This window comes from Oncorhynchus mykiss, chromosome 22, assembly GCF_057628025.1.
Source record: "Oncorhynchus mykiss isolate SJ-2025 chromosome 22, ASM5762802v1, whole genome shotgun sequence".
In the NCBI taxonomy this organism is placed as follows: domain Eukaryota; kingdom Metazoa; phylum Chordata; class Actinopteri; order Salmoniformes; family Salmonidae; genus Oncorhynchus; species Oncorhynchus mykiss.
In genome coordinates, this window is record NC_143043.1 from 41,970,926 (window position 1) to 41,992,234 (window position 21,309).

At 43.9% G+C, this 21,309-nt stretch overlaps 1 protein-coding gene across 11 annotated transcripts in view; it reads right to left on the bottom strand.

Annotated features, from left to right (window-relative positions):
• Nucleotides 1-21,309, bottom strand: part of LOC110501806 (semaphorin-5B) — a 289,412-nt gene that overhangs the window by 180,829 nt on the left and 87,274 nt on the right. For all 11 annotated transcript variants that reach the window (XM_090216092.1, XM_036959221.2, XM_090216091.1 and 8 more), the window contains one exon: nt 14,564-14,816. In XM_090216092.1, coding sequence (XP_090072218.1) covers nt 14,564-14,759 — 196 coding nt within the window. In that variant the 5' untranslated portion in view covers nt 14,760-14,816. The remainder of the gene's footprint in view (nt 1-14,563; nt 14,817-21,309) is intronic.

Sequence of the window (21,309 nt, forward strand, 5' to 3'; positions counted from 1 at the left end):
AAACAGTGCAGTGACATGCCTCGCAAAGGTTCGAACTGGCAGGCGGAGTATGGTTAACAGGTGCTGACTAGCAACCATCACAAGTTTAAGAGCATAGTACATTTCATACTAAGCTGTTGGCAAAACTTTACCGAAATCATTAATGGGTTGTTTGGCGGAAATAAAAGTTTTGGCTTTGATACCGGCAATATCTTTCAGGCATAAAGAAAAGGAGGAAATGATAAAGTTGGCAGAAAAACGTCTTAGTATGAAAGGGATATAACAAACATCACACTCTAACATCAATCCCTTTCAGGTTGAACATGTAATTATGCTGTTTAATGTCTCATACAGGGGCATGCATCTAGAACACACACACAAGCTGAATGAGCAGAAACATCTGCATGTCAGACTGTGTGATTAATGGATGTGTATGAAGCTGGGGGTGGAGAGGGGGAAGTGGGTACATTTTTCTCACATGCAAACACCTCCTAAACTGTGTTAGATGAAACATGGTTATACGGGTGGGGGTGTGCAGAGAGCAACAGAGAATTTGTACTGTACAGTATATCTTCTTATAGTCAGAACAGATAAGAGCAGAGCTTAAGGGCTTGTCTTGCATCTTGCCTCTTGGCTATTTAAAGAGCTACTGCCTTTAAAAAGCAACAAATCCCTTTGAAAACAGCTTATGTGGCATTGAGTCCGTTATTCCAGTGTCACAATTAACTACAAAGTGTAAATAGGCATATTTTGGTCATAAAGTCAGTCTCATCGGAAACTGAGTTTGGAACATCCTTGCGTCACAACAGGTAAATGAAGGATGTGTTTTGATTTGATCCATTTGCCCACTAACATGGGGTGAACAGCTGTGGTGATAGCTCTCTATCCAATAGCATAGACAGTGAGACAGACCTGTCCAGCAGCTCCCACTTTGTTTACATAAGACAACATGTCCTGCATTTTTTTACTTGAGAAATACTGCACCAAACACCTTAGATGTAAAATTGGCAACTAACATATCCTCAGAAAAAAACATCACAATTAATTACAGATTACTTGAGTTATCTTAGATTCACATTACGGATTTGGGGGAAGTGAAATAGGCTTCTCATCGGGGAAACACGTCTCATCTGCGAAACACACGTCTCATTGGGGAAACACACGTCTCATCTGGGAAACACACGTCTCATCGGGGAAACACGTCTCATCGGGGAAACACGTCTCATCGGGGAAACACACGTCTCATCTGGGAAACGCGTCTCATCTGCGAAACACACGTCTCATCGGGAAAACACACGTCTCATCGGGGAAACACACGTCTCATCGGGGAAACACACGTCTCATCGGGGAAACACACGTCTCATCGGGGAAACATACATCTCATCGGGGAAACACACATCTCATCGGGGAAACACGTCTCATCGGCGAAACACGTCTCATCTGCGAAACACACGTCTCATCGGGGAAACACCCATCTCATCGGGGAAACACACGTCTCATCGGGGAAACACACGTCTCATCAGGGAAACACACGTCTCATCTGCGAAACACACGTCTCATCGGGGAAACACGTCTCATCGGGGAAACACACACGCCAATCAGGGTGTTCACTGACTCTTTAACAACCTTCACACACCACATTCCCTAAATACTGTCAAAACAGTCACACATTGCAACAGCCATATCAGAGTGTGGTTAAGTGAAGTGGTTCTCCAGGGGCCTCTAACTAACTAGCATGTGTTACCTGGCATGCTTTCTCTATGTCTGGGGGAGTATGTTGTGTCGTGCTGAACATGTGAGGAGAGCCAGGGAGTTGGAGTGTAGTACATGCTACATGCGTGTGTGCCTGTTCTTGTGTGTGTACCTGCAGGCGTGCTCGAAGAGAGTGAGAGTAGTGTTGAGAGCAGTTTACGCTCTAAAAGTGTAGGAGGGTGTTGATAACCCCTGGGTGGGGGGAGGGGGGGGCTAAATATGAAATCCCTCCTCTACAGTGATATCTGGATGTACAGTTGATGGGCGATTATTGCGTTTGTTCACTGATCTGCGGAGCGACAGATGAATGCATTAGCCAGCACTGTCCTCTCCCTCCTCTGGACAGTGCCTTAGACACTCGATGGGACATAAATCATAACCTTTAAATCCGCGTCTTGTCAGAATTAAAAAAGACTTACAGAGAGAGCCTCTATTAAATAAGAAGTAGTGTCTCTGTCTGGCCACAAATACACTAGCTATTCACAGGAGGACTTGGCAGCTACAAAGGCAGTTTGGTAATGCTGATTTTACACAGCCAAAGCCCACCAAATTAGAAGACAGACCTTTGAGGGAAAAGGAACACAAACTCACAGCCACACATATAGTAATCCAGATCTGATAATCTCATGCTATCTGACAGAATGCCTTTAGTTTGTACGCTAAAACGACGTGAACAGGACAACCCGGTAAAGACAGACACCATCGTTCTGCCACCACAATCTCTCTTTACCTATTCCACTAAAGTGTTTAGGGTAGCTTGTTGAGATGGCTACTATCAGATGGGCATCACGGCTCTGATGGAAACACAGTTTAAGAGGCATGCAATTTGTTGATCCTGATGACTAGTCCTATCTAGTGAAGGGGGTCTACTCTATGAAGGCTGTTATGTTAGTGTGACCCCAGATATCCTTCAGAAAGAAAGGACCTGGTAGGGCCCTGTAGCAGAACAGAGTGCAAAGCTTTTTAATGAATATATAATAGGAGATTATAGACAACTCATCTTTTCAGGATTCAAATCAAATCACCCCAGTTTAATTAGAATGAGAGAGAGATGAGGATGTTTTCTCTCAGTTCTGCTCAGGCCTCGTCAGTTAGTTAATGCCGTTTGTTGATGTTTAAATCCCTAAATGCAAAACAAACCATAACAAACCACTGGCAGTTGACCTAAGGGTCGGTCCGATAACCTTGGAGTCCAAAAGGCTTCATCAATAAATGCATCGTCAACATTGTCCCCACAGTGATCGTACATCAATATCCCAACCAGAAGCCATGGATTACAAGCAACATCTGCATCGAGCTAAAGGCTAGAGCTGCCGCTTTCAAGAAGCGGGAGACTAATCCGGACGCTTATAATAAATCCTGCTCTGCCCTCAGATGAACCATCAAACAAGCAAAGCGTCAATACAGGATTAAGATTGAATCCTACTACACCGGCTCTGACGCTCATCGGATGTGGCAGGGCTTGAAAACTATTACGGACTACAAAGGGAGACCCAGACGCGAGCTGCCCAGTGATGCGAGCCTACCAGACATTTGTCAACATTCACAAAGCCGCTGGGCCAGACGGATTACCAGGACGTGTACTCAAAGCATGCGCGGACCAACTGTCCAGTATCTTCACTGACATTTTCAACCTCTCCCTGACCGAGTCTGTAATACCAAATGTTTCAAGCAGACCCCCATAGTCCCTGTGCCCAAGGAAGCGAAGGTAACCTGCCTAAATGATTACCGCCCCGTACCACTCATGTTGGTAGCCATGAAGTGCTTTGAAAGGCTGGTCATGGCTCATATCAACAGCATCCTCCCGGACACCCTAGACCCACTCCAATTCCCATACCGCCCCAACAGATCCACAGATGATGTAATCTCAATCACACTCCACACTGCCCTTTCCCACCTGGACAAAAGCAACACCTGTGTGAGAATGTTGTTCATTGACTACAGCTCAGTGTTCAACACCATAGTGCCCACGAAGTTCATCACTAAGCTAAGGACTCTGGGACTAAACACCTCCCTCTGCAACTGGATCCTGGACTTCCTGACGGGCCGCCCCCAGGTGGTAAGAGTGGGAAACAACACGTCCACCACACTGATCCTTAACACTGGGGCCCCTCAGGGGTGTGTACTTAGTGCCCTCCTGTACTCCCTGTTCACCCACGGCTGAGTGGCCAAACACGACTCCAACACCGTCATTACGTTTGCTGACGACACAACAGTGGTAGGCCTGATCACCGACAACGATGAGACGGAATAAAGGGAGGAAAACTGGCAGTGTGGTGTCAGGACAACAACCTCTCCCTCAATGTGAGCAAGACAAAGGAGCTGATCGTGGACTACAGGAAAAGGCGGGCCGAGCAGGCCCCCATTAACATCGACAGGGCTGTAGTGGAGCTGGTCACAGGTTTTTCAAGTTCCTTGGTGTCCACATCAACAATGAGCTATCATGGTCCAAACATACTAAGACAGTCGTGAAGAGGGCATGACAAAACCTTTTCCCCTCAGGAGACTGAAAAGATGGCATGGGTCCCCAGATCCTCAAAAGGTTGTATAGCTGCACCATCGAGAGCATCCTGACCAGTTGCATCACCGCCTGGTATGGCAACTGCTCGGCATCTGACCGTAAGGCGCTACAGAAGGTAGTGCGTACGGCCCAGTACATCACTGGGTCCCAGCTTCCTGCCATCCAGGACCTATATAATAGGCAGTGTCAGAGGAAAGCCCATAAAATTGTCAGAGACTCTAGTCAGACTGTTTTCTCTGCTACCGCACGGCAAGCTGTACTGGAGCGCCAAGTCTAGGACCAAAAGGCTCCTCAACAGCTTTTACCCCCAAGCCATAAGACTGCTGAACAATTAATAAAATCGCCACAGACTATTTACATTGACCCCCCCTCCCCTTTGTACACTGCTACTACTCGCTGTTTATTATCTATGCATAGTCATTGTTGGTTAAGGGCTTGTAAGTAAGAATTTCACGGTAAGGTCTACACTTATTGTATTCGGCACGTGACAAAGTTTGATTTGATTTGAAACTTTATTTAACGTTTGGAATCTTATGTTATAGTTTAGGGGCAACAGAGAGCCTAGCATTTAAGAGCGTTAGACCAGTAACCGAAAGGTCGCTTGTTCTAATCCCCGAGCCGACTAGGTGAAAATCTGCCGATGTGCCCTTGAGCAAGGCACTTGACTCTAATTGCTCCTGTAAGTCGCTCTATTGAAGAGCGTCTTCTAAATGACTAAAATTTAAATAGTTTGTCTTCTGGGGATAGAACTGTTTACTTAATTACAGTACATTCTTGTTAGAACAGAAAACAAATATCAACAATGCTTTTTCTCATTAGTATTTTAATTGAGCATGGCGTTGATTGCTCCCCTCAGGGGCTAACTAGCAAATGAGTTATGAATTACACATATTGTGTTGAAGGCACCTGTATGTCATCACAGACTCAAATGTGTGAAATAGCTACCGTGTAGACAATATAAGGGTTAGATGGCAGGGCCTTGTTTATGCAAAGTCTACTGTATTTCACCAATGTATATCTGATTGAATGAATGGACATTTTAACCACATACAGTACTAAGTACTATTGTCATGTCTACTAACATGGTAGGACTGAGAAAGCATCCCTTTGGACAGATTCAATGAACAGTGGTGTATCAGGAAAGCTGCAGCATCTGTTGCATGAAATAACAATGATCCAAATGTCCCAGACAAAGTTTAAGCCTGAAGGAATCAGATGCTTCCTGCTCTGCCAGATGATCTTCCATTCTCATTCTCTTCTCCAACTCAGGGTCTCTCTCTCTCTCCCCATCTCCTATTCTCTCTCTCCTCCCTCCTTCTCTCCCTCCCTCTCTTTCTCTCCCTCCCCTCCCTCACTCTCTCCAGAGCCCCCAGGATTTTATCAGACACAGCAGATTGCTACAGCTTATCCAAAATTCCACGTTATTTTGTTTTGTCTCCCCCTCTTCTCCTCTCTTCCCCTTGCTTGGTGGATTTCCCTTGGATTTTCATGTGGTTTGTTTTGGTGTGTGTGTGTGTGGGGGGGGGGGGGTTGCTGGAGAATAGAGGGCTGCTATGCCTCAGTGAAGCACATCCCTCCTCTAGAATGAGCAGGGATAATGGAGAAAAGGGACACAGTGTCTGTCGGAGCCACTGTAGAGGGGGGAGAGAGAGGGCTGGACTGGACTGACAACACACACAGGTCTAGGAGGACACACTCAGGACCAGAGGGGTAATCGGTAGGCCAAGCAGCCAGCCAGGCAGAAACTTGAAAGGAGGTATCTTCTCTGAAAACATCCAGGGCAGCGAGCAATTTGGCAGGGAGAGGGTGTGTGTGTGTGGTGGTAGTGGTGGTGGGTGTAGAGAGAGAGAGAGAGGTAGCTCCCACTACCTTCAACTCAACCAAAGTGGCAATAAAGCCCAAACTTTTCCCCCTCCATACATCTATTTCCTCCTCCATTTCCTCCTTCCTCCTTGTGATATGCAGGCCCAGCAGCATCCCTACTAGCACCCTGTTAACCACAGCAGAATCCCTACTAGCAGCCTGTTAACCACAGCAGCATCCCTACTAGCAGCCTTTTAACCACAGTAGCATCCCCGCTAGTAGACTGTTAACCACAGCAGCATCCCCGCTAGCAACCTGCTAATCGACATTCTGAGGAGAACTAAAGAGATGGAGAAACATTCAACACAGTAACTGATGGATCCATCCACCGCCAGCCTCTGATACCACAGGACAATCAGGACCAGTAAATTCACACACTGGGGTCTCAAACATTCTCACCTCCCATTTATATCAGTTATCATCGGCTTGGAGAACAGAGAACACCTCTCTCTATCTCTCTCTCAAGAGGCCCTTTGGGCGGCGACACGGCTTAAACGACAGCGTCATTATCCGGACGAGAGCTGATAGCGAGATAATCCTGCCCAAGCACACTATACAATCCATTGTCCACAACTTTGGGTTGAGTGGACAGGACAGGAGAGGAGAGGAGAGGAGAGGAGAGGAGAGGAGAGGAGAGGAGAGGAGAGGAGAGGAGAGGAGAGGACAGGAGAGGACAGGAGAGGACAGGAGAGGAGAGTGGACATGACAGGACAGGAGAGGAGAGGGAGAAGAGGATGGAGGAAGAGAGGGACGATGGCTACACAACTTGGTTCACTGAGATTATGAAGCAGGTGACCTGGCTTTATTAAGAGTGCAGATTCCCCTGAGAGGAAAATGTGCAATCTAAAATGCCTCCTCTTCCATATCAACCCACATATGGACCCATAGTAGTCGAATGCAGCTTGTTGCATGGCGTAGTGAATCATCCTGAGTCTGACCATGGTGTAGTGAATTAATCCTGAGTCTGACCATGGTGTAGTGAATCAAGCCTGAGTCTGACAATGGTGTAGTGAATCAAACCTGAGTCTGACCATGGTGTAGTGAATCAATCCCTAGTCTGACAATGGTGTAGTGAATTAATCCTGAGTCTGACCATGGTGTAGTGAATCAATCTTGAGTCTGACCATGGTGTAGTGAATTAATCCTGAGTCTGACCATGGGGTAGTGAATCAATCCCTAGTCTGACAATGGTGTAGTTAATCACTCCTGAGTCTGACCATGGTGTAGTGAATTAATCCTGAGTCTGACCATGGTGTAGTGAATCACTCCTGAGTCTGACCATGGTGTAGTGAATCAATCTTGAGTCTGACCATGGTGTAGTGAATTAATCCTGAGTCTGACCATGGTGTAGTGAATCAATCCCTAGTCTGACAATGGTGTAGTGAATCAAACCTGAGTCTGACCATGGTGTAGTGAATCAATCCTGAGTCTGCATGGCGTAGTGAATCATCCTGAGTCTGACCATGGTGTAGTGAATCAATCCTGAGTCTGACCATGGTGTAGTGAATCAATCCTGAGTCTGACCATGGTGTAGTGAATCAATCCTGAGTCTGACCATGGTGTAGTGAATCATCCTGACTCTGACCATGGTGTAGTGAATCAATCCTGAGTCTGACCATGGTGTAGTGAATCAATCCTGAGTCTGACCATGGTGTAGTGAATCATCCTGAGTCTGACCATGGTGTAGTGAATCATCCTGAGTCTGACCACGCATGTTCAGACATACTAGGTCTATGCAGGGTAGCCTAGTGGTTAGAGCATTGGACTAGTAACCAGAAGGTTGCAAGTTCAAATCCCCGAGCTGACAAGGTACAAATCTGTCGTTCTGCCCCTGAACAGGCAGTTAACCCACAGTTCCTAGGCCGTCATTGAAAATAAGAATTTGTTCTTAACTGACTTGCCTAGTTAAATAAAGGTTAAACAATTAAAAAAATAAAAATAAAAAAATGTCTGAAATGGCTCTCTATTTCGTATGCAGTGCCCAGTTGTTGACCAGGGAGTAGGGTGTCATTTCAGACACAACCTAACGATGGTCAGGGCTAGCCTGGTTCCAAATCTGTTTGTGCTGTGTAGCCAACTCCTATGAGCGTGGCATGACAATGGCCATAGGAGTTGGCAAGGCATCACAAGCTGATCTGAGACCAAGCTAGTCTATCAGCAGGAGGCTCAGAGGAGAGATCAGCCCACATGGATGGAGGAATGGAGGTTGCGTGCCTCTCAAGGCAATATTTCTCCTCTGATCTCTGGAAGGAATGTGAGAGGAGGTGATTCTGGACTGATACTGGTAGTGTAGCTGGCACTGCTCTACTGGGCTAGATTATCCCTCCTTACAGGCCTGTTCTGATGGATAGATTAGGATAGGAGATGTGATACTGGCCACTGGGACAGAGGTGATAATGACCCAGTCACAGAGCCTTATACAGTTTCTCTCTCCCACACCTGGGCTGTGATAATGATCACCATCACTTTGGCCAACAACAACTCAGTGACATGTCCAGTCCTCCAACAGCATATTACTGCACAGTGACTGTAACCTTTCCTCTATACAGTCATCCCACTGGGCAAAAACTGGTTGCATCAACGTTGTTTACACGTCATTTCAACAACAAACTGTTGATGTTGAATCAACATGGAAAACTGATTGAATCGTCTTTAATTTCCCCCCCAGCTTTTAACCTAAATGAAATAAAATGGTGAAATGTGTTGTTGATTTCACATTGAATAAACAATAGGTGACATCTCAACCAATTGTAAATCAAAAATAGACGTAGAAATTACATCAATGCCCAGTGGGAGGGGCCTCACTACCACAAGGTCCGTTTAAACCTTTTCAAAGCAGAGGGGCCTCCTATGAAGGTATAGTGGTGATCCCACCACCACTTCCACCAGAACATCTTAAGACCCGAAAGGGAGGATGGCATAGGGCCCCTAAATCGGGTTAGAGCCCCTAAATGGGGACAGGGCCTCTAAATGCTCCAGTGAAGTGCTTAAGCAGCTAGAGAAGCCAGGAAGGAGCACACTGATCCTAAATTCTTCTCCCTGATCTCACACACACACACACACACACACACACACCACTAACACTAACACCCCCCCTACACACACCCACACACACACACACACACACACACACACACACACCACTAACACTAACAACCCCCCTCCACACACACACACACACACACACACACACACACACACACACACACACACACACACACACACACACACACACACACACACACACACACACACACACACACACCACTAACACTAACCACCCCCTCCACACACACACCACTAACACTAACCACCCCCTCCACACACACACACCACCCCTGTCAGATGAAAAGGGCCCTGCAGTAAGCCCCACCACGGCCCTCCACCAGGTGACTCAGTGACCGCTCCACCACTCTACGATAAAACGCTCATCAATCACTGGGACTAATCTCAGGTTCAGGCTGACACCTTCATTGTTCTGGGGTTTCTATAGCTGCTGCCTCCACATAAAGTGTTATAATGCCAGCTATACTAAGCAAATGGACCGTCTGCTCTCCATAGAGCCATTCTAAAGTGGGTACTGTATGTCTTTGATGTGCTGTATGCAGCACTGACAGCAGTCTAAGGATTATCTGGTAGTGTAGCTGTAAGCACAGTCTGAAGGTACACTACATGACCAAAAGTATGTGGACACCTGCTTGTCAAACATCTCATTCCAAAATCATGGGCATTTATATAGAGTTGGTCCCCCCTGTTCTGCCATAACAGCCTCCACTCTTCTGAGAAGGCTTTCCACTAGATGTTGGAACATTGCTGCGGGGACTTGCTGCCATTCTGCCGCAAGAGCATTAGTGAGGTCGGGCACTGATGTTGGGTGATTAGGCCTGGCTTGCAGTCGGTGTTCCAATTCATCCCAAAGGTGTTCAATGGGGTTGATGCCAGGGGTCTTTGCAGGCCAGTGAGGATCTTCCACAACGATCTCGACAAAACATTTCTGTATGGACCTCGCTTTGTGCACGGGGGTGTTGTCATGCTGAAACAGAAAACGGCCTTCCCCAAACTGTTGCCCAAAAGATGGAAGCACAGAACCGTCTAGAATGTCATTGTTTGCTGTAGCTTTAACATTTCTCTTCACTGGAACTTAGGGGCCAAGCCCGAACCATGAAAAACAGCCCCAGAACATTATTCCTGCTCCACCAAACTTTACAGTTGACATTTGGCATTAAGGAAGGTAGCGTTCTCCTGGCATCCACCAAACCCAGATTCGTCCGTCGACTGCCAGATGATGAAGTGTGATTCATCACTCCAGAGAACACGTTTTCACTGCTGTCCAATTGCGACGAGCTTTACACCACTCCAGCCGACCCTTGGCATTGCGCATGGGGATCTTAGGCTTGTGTTATCAGCTGCACAGCCATGAAAACCCATTTCATGAAGCTCCCGACGAACAGTTCTTGTGATGATGTTGCTTCCAGTGGCAGTTTGGAACTCCATAGGGAGTGTTGCAGCTGAGGACAGACAATGTTTATGCAGTTGACCGGGGCAGCTCTAGAAGGGGAGAAATTTGACGAACTGACTTGTTGGAAAGGTAGCATCCTATGACAGTGCCACGTTGAAAGTCACTGAGCTCATCAGTAAGGCCATTCTGCTGCCAAGGTTTTTCTATGAAGATGTCATGGCTGTGTTTCATATAGCTGTCAGCAAAAGGTGTGGCTGAAATAGCCAAATGCACTAATTTGAAGGGGAGTCTGTTATTTTACCAGGTTGACTAAGTTGACTGAGAACACGTTCTCATTTACAAAAACGACCTAGGGAATAGTTACAGGGGAGAGGAGGGGGATGAACGAGCCAATCGTAAACTTACAATTGTTGGCCAAATACATTTAAACTCAGTTTTTCACAATTCCTGACATTTAATCCTAGTAAAAAATCCCTGTTTTAGGTCAGGTAGGATCACCACTTTATTTTAAGAATGTGAAATGTCAGAATAATAGTAGAGAGAATGATTCATTATAGCTTTTATTCCTGTCATCACATTGCCAGTGGGTCAGAAGTTTACATACACTCAATTAGTATTTGCTAGCATTGCCTTTAAATTGTTTAACTTGGGTCAATTTTTTTGGGTAGCCTTCCACAAGCTTCCCACAATAAATTGGGTGAATTTTGGCCCATTCCTCCTGACAGAGCTGGTGTAACTGAGTCAGGTTTGTAGGTCTCCTTGCTCGCACACGCTTTTTCAGTTCTGCCAACAAATTTTCTATGGGATTGAGGTCAGGGCTTTGTGATGGCCACTCCAATACCTTGACTTTGTTGTCCTTAAGCCTTTTTGCCACAACTTTGGAAGTATGCTTGGGGTCATTGTCCATTTGGAAGACCCATTTGCGACCAAGCTTTAACTTCCTGACTGGTGTCTTGAGATGTTGCTTCAATAAATCCACATCATTTTCCTACCTCATCTATTTTGCGAAGTGCACCAGTCCCTCCTGCAGCAAAGCACCACCACAACATGATGTGCCACGCCCGTGCTTCACGGTTGGGATGGTGTTCTTCGGCTTGCAAGCCTCCCCTTTTTCCTCCAAACATAACGATGGTCATTATGGCCAAACAGTTGTATTTTTGTTTCATCAGACCAGAGGACATTTCTCCAAAAAGTACAATCTTCCTCCCCATGTGCAGTTGCAAACCGTAGTCTGTCTTTATATGGTGGTTTTGGAGCAGTGGCTTCTTCCTTGCTGTGTGGCCTTTCAGGTTATGTCGACATAGGACTCGTTTTACTGTGGATATTGATAATTTTGCACCTGTTTCCTCCAGAATCTTCACAATGTCCTTTGCTGTTGTTCTGGGAATGATTTTCACTTTTCACACCAAAGTAAGTTCATCTCTAGGAGACAGAACATGTCTCCTTCCTGAGCGGTATGATGGCTGCATGGTCCCATGGTGTTTATACTTGCATACTATTGTTTGTACAGATGAACGTGGTACCTTCAGGCATTTGGGAATTGCTCCCAAGGATGAACCAGACTTGTTGAGGTCTACAAATTTTTTTCTGATGTCTTGGCTGATTTCTTTTGATTTTCCCATGTCAAGCAAAGAGGCACTGAGTTTGAAGGCAGGCCTTGAAATACATCCTCCAATTCACTCAAATTATGTCAATTAGCCTATCAGAAGCTTCTAAAGCCATTACATAATTTTCTGGAATTTGCCAAGCTGTTTAAAGGCACAGGCAACTTAGTGTATGTAAACTTCTGACCCACTGGAATTGTGATACAGTGAAATATAAGTGAAATAATCTGTCTGTAAACAATTGTTGGAAAAATGACTTGTGTCATGCACAAAGTAGATGTCTTTACCGACTTGCCAAAACTATAGTTTGTTAACAAGAAATTTGTGGAGTGGTTGAAAAACAAGTTTTAATGACTCCAACCTAAGTGTATGTAAACTTCCAACTTCAACTGTATAGTGTAGCTTTGTATGAATGATGCTGAGTGAAATGATGAAGGATATTTTTGATCCAGCCAACTTCCCATTGGGCACAAACATTAGTCTGTTTTTTTATTTACAATTGGTTGTGTTGTCAACTAAAGTGAATCCATCATTAACTTAACAAAACATTTCACCATGAAATTGGATTTAGGTCAAATGTGCTTTAAAAATAATAATAATTCCTTTACGTTGATGACAACAAATCCAATCCGTTTTTCACATTGATTCAACGTCATCACATAGTTTTTATTTTTTTATTTTGTGGAAATAACATTGATTCAATCAGTTTTTGCCCAGTGTTTTAACATGACAGATATTGAGAAAGTCTTGAGAATGGCCTTGTGCTGAAATGTTGATATTTAATAGTTTCAAATATATCCTCTGTTGTTTTTCTACTTTTCAAATTTGATGTAAATGGAACATTTTATCATTTCAAATCAATGAGTGAATCGTATAGGCTTTGTTTTTTTTGTAATGCAAAAAAGCATCCTCCTTGACTTCCAGCCCTCTTCCTGGACCCTGGAGGACCTCATGATAACATCGATAAACTGGCCCCTAAAGAAACACCATCAGAATGGTGCCCTGCAATAAAAATCAGGCGGGGCCCCAGGAAATGTTCATATTACCCATTGCTTTAAGAGGTTTGGGCATATCTCCGATAATAAGGAAACCCTCTAGCTATCACTTCACTTTATTTTCTTTCTTTATTTCCCCAAAATGAGCAGAATTTCTTCACCAATCTATCTAGTCAAAGCCCTTGGAAAGGCTAACAAAAACACTTGCATGTCCTGAAATAAATACAGCAATTTCAGTGTTCATCCTCCCTCCTTCACTCTGCATGTCCAGTATATCTATGACCTCTCTCTCTCTCTCTCTCTCTCTCTCTCTCTCTCTCTCTCTCTCTCTCTCTCTCTCTCTCTCTCTCTCTCTGGTCTAAACAAAATTATCTTTTACATTTCTCACTATGGAGAACACCTTGTTTCATGCCCCACTGCATAGATAAACAGAGCAGATAGGAGGGTATCACTGTACGCAACGTTCTCTCTGTTCAGATTTGTGTGTACGTGCATGTGTGTGTGTGAACCATGCAACGTTTGGAATTATTGAAGCTGGCAGACAGACAGATGGAAATGAAAAGTGTTTATCTCCCGGTAAGACTGATGTTTCTGTCAAATGGGGCTGGCATCAACATAAAGCATCTCTCTGTCTCTCTGTATAGTGTCATATGAGAGATTTAAAACCTGTCTGTACAATGAGGTGCTCCTCACTCTAACCTGTTAGGCTTGGAGTCTGTAATAATTGAATCATAATGGGTATACAGTTTCACACTCTTCCCTTTGGAAAAAAAATCTTAGGTCACACAATTTCAACCAAACTTTTGTTCAAGAAGAAGAGCCTAGAGAAACCATTATCTAGAATATAATTCTAATAATCATTTCTAACACATTTGGCCAACACCCCCTCAGACATTTAAAACACTTGGAATGTAAAGGTGAGATCATCCCAAGTCCTTATGGTTATAGAAGCCATGGAGGATCTGTGACAGATGTCAAAGACTAGTAGTAAACAAAAGTGGTCTGTACTGGGTGGTTCGAGCCCTGAATGCTGATTGGCTGACAGTCGTGGTATATTGGAATGTATACAACGGGTATGACAAAACATTTATTTTTACTGCTCTAATTACGTTTGTAACCAGTTTATAATATCAATAAGGCACCTTGGGGGGTGGGGGGTGTATGTGGTATATGACCAATATACCACGGCTAAGGGATGTATGCAGGCACTCCTCATTGCATTGTGCATAAGAACAGTCCTTAGCCATGGTATATTGGCCAAATATCACACCCCCTCGGGCCTTATTGCTTAAATATTCCCATTTGTATTCAGTAGTGAGAGAAGAGACCTTCAGTGTGGATGTCCAGAAATGCGTGTCCTGTAATGAGTATTGTGTCCAGTACGACTTACCTTGGAAGGTGACCACAGGGTGCTCTCTCCGGGTGCACTCCGGCCGGGAAAGGTACAGGGAGGCGGGCGTGGGGTCGGGTGGGGAGAGGAGCAGGAGTTTCTGGGACAGCGCGATGGGGAGGGGCAGCAGGAGCAGGGGGAGGAGCAACATGCCAGGCACAGACATGGGGGTGGCGTACCGCGGCAACGCTGCCATCACGGTGATGGGGCGGAGCCTCTCCTCTAGCTGCCAAGGTGGGACTCTGGAATATAACTGTGAGAAAAGAAGAAGGGAAGAAAGAGAGGAAGTTAGAAATAACGAGGAGACATGGAGGAGACATGTCATGCAGAGCCTGTGGTTGTGTGGTAATATTTCTGGTTCTCTACATATACAGTGCCTTGCGAAAGTATTCGGCCCCCTTGAACTTTGCGACCTAATTTTGCACGCCCAATTTTTCAGGTTTTGATTTGTTAAAAAAGTTTGAAATATCCAATAAATGTCGTTCCACTTCATGATTGTGTCCCACTTGTTGTTGATTCTTCACAAAAAAAATACAGTTCTATATCTTTATGTTTGAAGCCTGAAATGTGGCAAAAGGTCGCAAAGTTCAAGGGGGCCGAATACTTTCACAAGGCACTTGTGCCCCTGTTTCTCTCCCTTGTGCCCCTGTTTCTCTCCCTTGTGCCCCTGTTTCTCTCCCTTGACCCCCTGTTTCTCTCCCTTGTGCCCCTGTTTCTCTCCCTTGTGCCCCTGTTTCTCTCCCTTGACCCCCTGTTTCTCTCCCTTGTCCCTCTGTTTCTCTCCCTTGTGCCCTTGTTTCTCTCCCTTGTGCCCCTGTTTCTCTCCCTTGTGCCCCTGTTTCTCTCCCTTGACCCCCTGTTTCTCTCCCTTGTCCCCCTGTTTCTCTCTCTTGTGCCCCTGTTTCTCTCCCTTGTGCCCCTGTTTCTTTCCCTTGTGCCCCTGTTTCTCTCCCTTGACCCCATTTCTCTCCCTTGTGCCCCTGTTTCTCTCCCTTGTGCGCCTGTTTCTCTCCCTTGTGCCCCTGTTTCTCTCACTTGTGCCCCTGTTTCTCTCCCTTGTGCCCCTGTTTCTCTCCCTTGTGCCCCTGTTTCTCTCCCTTGTCCCACTTGTTTAGCTCCCTCTCTGATTTCACAACTGTCTGAATAAAGCGTAGAAAATATGAGAGAGAGAGAGAGAGAGAGAGAGAGAGAGAGAGAGAGAGAGAGAGAGAGACTACGAGCAGCCAAGTCTGTGAGGTACCCCTGACCTCACCATAATCATTCAAAGTACGCAATTAAACCTCAGAAGTTAATTTAACGGCTGATTAATGTTGGAAAATTGAATAAGAGGATGGTGGATTGTTCAATGGGGTGCAACGTACCAAAACCCTGTGTGCTTAAAATCTATGGCTCAAAGAAATGTACTTAACACAAGAAAAATGCACTCCACAGCTACTCTCTACAGAGAATGTTTTTTGTAAAAATTGTTTTGAGCAGATGACGCACATGAATAGCTGATAGTCATCTCATCTCTCACAGTGCTGAAGCAGCCTTGGTATTATGGCACAGACCTGGGTTCAAGTACGATTTGAAATAATTTCAAAAACTTCAGCTGGGCTTGATTGAGCTTACCTATAGCAATGAATCCAATAGAATAGTCAGAAAATGGAAAACCCCGCCCATCTTGGCACTCCAGGCAGGCTAAAGCAAACGCTAGAAGTATTTGAAAGATTTCAAGGCACTGCATCTCTTTTGAATACTCTGTTTATTCAGTTTTACACACAAGCCAACATACATTTTTTAAATCTTTATTTAACTAGGCAAGTCAGTTAAGAACAAATTCTTATTTTCAATGACAGCCTAGGAACAGTGGGTTAACTGCCTTGTTCAGAATGACAGTTATGTACATTGTCAGCTTGGTGATTTAAACTTGCAACCTTTCGGTTACCAGTCCAACACTCTAACCACTAGGCTACGCTGCCACCCCTAAATAATATACTCAACTAGAAGAAAATAAAAAATACATTTTTTTTTAAAAAATTTGCTTTAAAGATACCGTACTTTAGACAAGTTAAACACACCGGGCAGAAGGCTACAAAGGTTAAAGGGCCATAGGTAGTACAGGGACAGAGCAGAAACCTCACCATTGTTCCTGTAAACAGACAAGGGATAGGTGGAGAAATGCAAACATTCACAGACAGTCATGGCCACAGACCGACCATCCACTGGACCAAAAATAAAGTTTACAATGCTTTAAAATATATATATATATATATATATATATATATATATATATATATATATATATATATATATATATATATATATATATATATATATATATATATATATAATACTTGTATGTAAGCGTGAAAAAAACCCACAAATAAAACAGGGCAAAATAAGCTCAAATAAATAAACACAAATAAATGCTCATCCAACCCTTAAGTCACAGGGGAGTCAAACACAGACTTATCTTTGTTTTAATATGAATGCCATCAGAGATGGACTGTTTAAAGTAAGACCGGAATGGAGCCCAAGCCTCATTAAACAGTTTGGGGTTCCCACATGTATTGAATTAAAAAATGTCTAGTTTCAGAGAGCACAACACATCTCTCACCCAATATTTATAAGATGGGGGAGCTGCCATCTTCCAGTTCTGTAGTATTAGCCGTCTAGCTAAAAGAGTTGTACAAGCAACCGTGTCCGACTGGATTCTTGATAGGGGGGTACCCTTGGGCAGTACTCCAAAAAGGTCTGTAAGGGGAGAAGGATCTATAACTGTGTCATATATATCAGAGAAACATTTAAATATTCATTCCCAGAAACCTGACAGTTTATGACAGCCCCAAAACATATGCAACAGTGTGGCTGGTTCCGTTTAACATCGGACACAGGTAGGATCAAAATCAGAGAATATTCTTCCAAGTTTGGCCCCGGACCAGTGGATACAGTGAACCACCTTGAATTGAATGAGGCTGTGTCTAGTGCTAAAAGAGGACGAATGCACCCTGTGCAGCACAGATTCCCAGGCGTCTTCCCCAAGTTCCTCCCCCAAATCCTTTTCCCATCGAGTCTTTAAAGGCACCAAAGAAGGGTTCTGTAAGTCATGATTGATTGCATATACATCTGAAATTGTACCCCTAGGAAGCTTGTTCAGCTCAAAGATGCTCTCTATAGCTGTATTTGGAGGCCTATGGGGAAATTCAGGTATATTAGCTCTGACAAAGTTTCTAGTCTGGAGATAGCGGAAAAAGTGGGACTGGGGGAGGTTGAACTTTTCCTGTAGCTGAGCAAAAGTGGCAAATGGATCATCAAAGAATAATTGGGCAAGTGAGGAGAAGCCTAGTGAGTGCCAGATGGCAAAAGCCTCATCATCTAAAGATGGCGGAAATAAAATGTTCTGATTGATTGGGCCTGATAGAGAAAAGGCTAAACAGAACTGATTCCAAATTTTAAGAGACTGCTTTACAATTGGGTTGACACACTTTTTTGCCTAGGGACACTGGGAGAGACGAGCACAACACAGACGAAAGTGCAGCAGGTTTACACGATTCCGACTCCATCTGGACCCAGAGTGGTCTAGGACCAGTAGGATAAGTCTGCAGCCAGTACAGAAGGGCTCTGAAATTTGCAGCCCAATAGTAAATAAAAATTTGGTAGAGCTAAACCACCCAATGCCTTAGGCTTCTGTAAATGTTTTCTACCAATCCGTGGTACCTTGCCATCCCAAATAAAATGCATGAATGTTTGATCCAGTGAATTAAAAAAGATGTTGGAATAAAAATGGGTAAACATTGAAATAAATATACAAATTTGGGCAACATATTCATTTTAATTACATCAATCCTTCCAATAAGAGAAAGAGGTAGTGAATTCCAAAAAGTAAAATATTGTTTCAAACTGTCTGCTAGAGCAACAATGTTTTCCTGAAACAATTGTGAATATTTCCTTGTCACTTTAACTTCCAAATAGGTGAACTGATCCCGGACAATCCTAAACTGAAAACTTGTAAAATAGCACTTTAAAGCACCCTTATTTACAGGATAAAGCTCACTCTTGCCTAGATTCAGCTTGTACCCTGAGATTGATCCAAACCTTTTAAGAACAGATAAGGCAAGTGGCAATGAGGTATCGGGTTTAGAGATGAACGAAAGGAGGTCGTCAGCATATAGAGAGACTTTCTGCTCTAATCCCTTCCGGATTATTCCTTGAATGGCATCATTAGAGCGTAGTGCAATGGCGAGAGGCTTGATTGCCAAAACAAACAACAAGGGGGAGAGTGGACAACCCTGACTGGATCTGCGGTCCAAGGGAAAACAGAGAACAAGTTGATAGTCCGTACCGAAACCATGGGAGAAAAATAAAGAATCTTTATCCAGGCAATGAATTTGGGGTTAAAGCCAAATCTATAAAGGGCAGGTAGTCCCACTCAACGCGGTCAAAAGCTTTTTCCGCATCAAGTGAAACCACCACCTCCAGGTCCCCTGACGCTGGGGAGTACAGTATATTCATAAGGCGTCTAATATTGAAAAACAAATGCCTATTTCTCACAAAGCCAGTCTGGTCAGTGTATTACTTGGTGTAGCGAGCCTTCCATATGGATGGCTAAGAGCTTGGCTAGGATTTTGTAAGCACAGTTTAAAAGTGAGATTGGGCGATAGGATAGTAATGAGATTGAAGCCTGATAAAGACTAGGCGGTAGCTTTGAGGTATTAAGGCTCTCTGCAAATAATCGAGACAAGATTGGGTAAAGCAGACCAGAAAACATCCTGTAAAATTAGTTTGGAAAATCGTCCGGACCCAGTGATTTACCACTTTTCATTGTGGACACTGCATTCTTCTTCTAAACAGTCATGGGAGTCTGTATCAATTGAAGGCATATTCAAACCATTAAAGAATTAATCAATCATCAAAGGGTCTTGAGGAGATTCAGAGGTGTATAGCGCAGAGTAAAACTGTTTGAATTGATCATTGATCTCTTTATGTATAACTGTGGTGGCACCAGAGGGTCTTTACTTGTGGGATTAAACGTGAGGCCTCAGATTTACGGATCTGATGTGCAAGAAGTTTACTGGCCTTGTCCCCTTGTCCATACACTCTGTATCAAGCTCACAAGAGTAACTGTTCAGCTTGCCTGGTAGAAAGCTCATCAAATTCAGATTGGAGTAGTTGGCGCTCTTTATGTAGATCAGAGGAATGATCCGTAATATACTTCTCATCCAATGTGGCTATGGCTTCGCTCAGGTCCTGAAGTCGCTGAGAGCGAGCTTTGATTTGGTTGGCTGTATAAGAAATAATTTGGCCATATAAGTATGCTTTGAGAGACTCCCATATGGTAGAGCAGGGCATACCTGGTGTTGAATTAGTTTCTAGGAATAAGGTGATTTCAGAAGAAATGAAATTGACAAACTCCTTATCTGAGAGTAAAATGGGGTTAAGACGCCATTGATAACACATAGGAGGTCGCTGGGGAAACTCTAGTTCAAATAGTAATGGTAAACGGTCAGAAATAACAATACTCTCGTAAGTACACCGTCGAAGGTTAGTTTTATGTCCAAAAAGAGGTAATCAATGCGGGAATATTTTTTGATGAACATGTGAATAAAATGAATACTGTCTATCTGTAGGATGTAGGAAATGCCAGGCCTCACACACAGCATATTTCTGAAGAAAAGATTGAATAAGTAGGGCACATTTAGATGGGCCTGTAGTTCTTTGTGAGGACTTGTCAAGAACTGGGGACATTGTACAGTTAAAATGCCCCCCTAAAATCAACAAATGGGAATCTAAATTGGGTATAGCAGATAAAAAGGAAGAAATTAAATTTGTGCCATCCCAATTGGGAGCCTAAACACTAGCCAAAACAAGAGGGGTAGAAAACAGTTCACCGGTTACTATGACGTATCGTCCCTTAAGATCAGCAATAACCTCAGAAGCTACAAAGGGAGTAGATTTATCAACCAAAATGGCAGCACCTCTTGATTTACTATGAATGTTAGAGTGGAACACTTGACCAACCCAGTCCCTACTCATCCTAAAATGCACACCAGTCCTCAAGTGAGTCTCTTTCAAACCCTTTAAGTGTAAGCACCGTCTTATGCTTCACAGGGTTGTTAACCCCTTTGATGTTCCACGAAATGTACTTAATTGTATTATTTCGGCCACCCTGAGCACTCCCGTTATACAACCCTGTCACTAGAGCATAGAGTGGAAAAGCAATGAATAACCAAAAACCCCAGAATAACTTGTCTCAGAGTAATAATGTATGGTGCAAGATACTTGGCAAAAGTACAGAAAAAACAACAAAAAAGACAGAATGACAACATTATAACTGAACAAGGAACTGAACCTCCCCCCAACCACCTCCCCACATCCCAGACAATACCTCCCCAAACGAGGTACAAGCCTAAATAGAACATGTTCTCTTCGCACAGTATGTCTGTGAGAGTGCGGTGTTAAACCCAAACCCACAGTCCCACTCTTTAAAGTCGCGTTTTGTGTTAGTGGATCAAGCAGCAAAAAGAGAAAAAAATAAAAGTGAATCCCTTGTGCAAACAAAATGACAAAAACATTACTTGTAGATGTATATCATTTTTTCCCAGTCTTATAACAGGCATTGAGAGAGAAAATAAATCAAATGTATAAAGGCTCTCAACCAAAAACCTAATTTGAAATAAGCAAATAATATTAAGACGTTCAAAAAATTAAAAATAATAATAACTGTCTAGTGTCGTGGAAGAATCAGAATTTGTTGGTAACATATG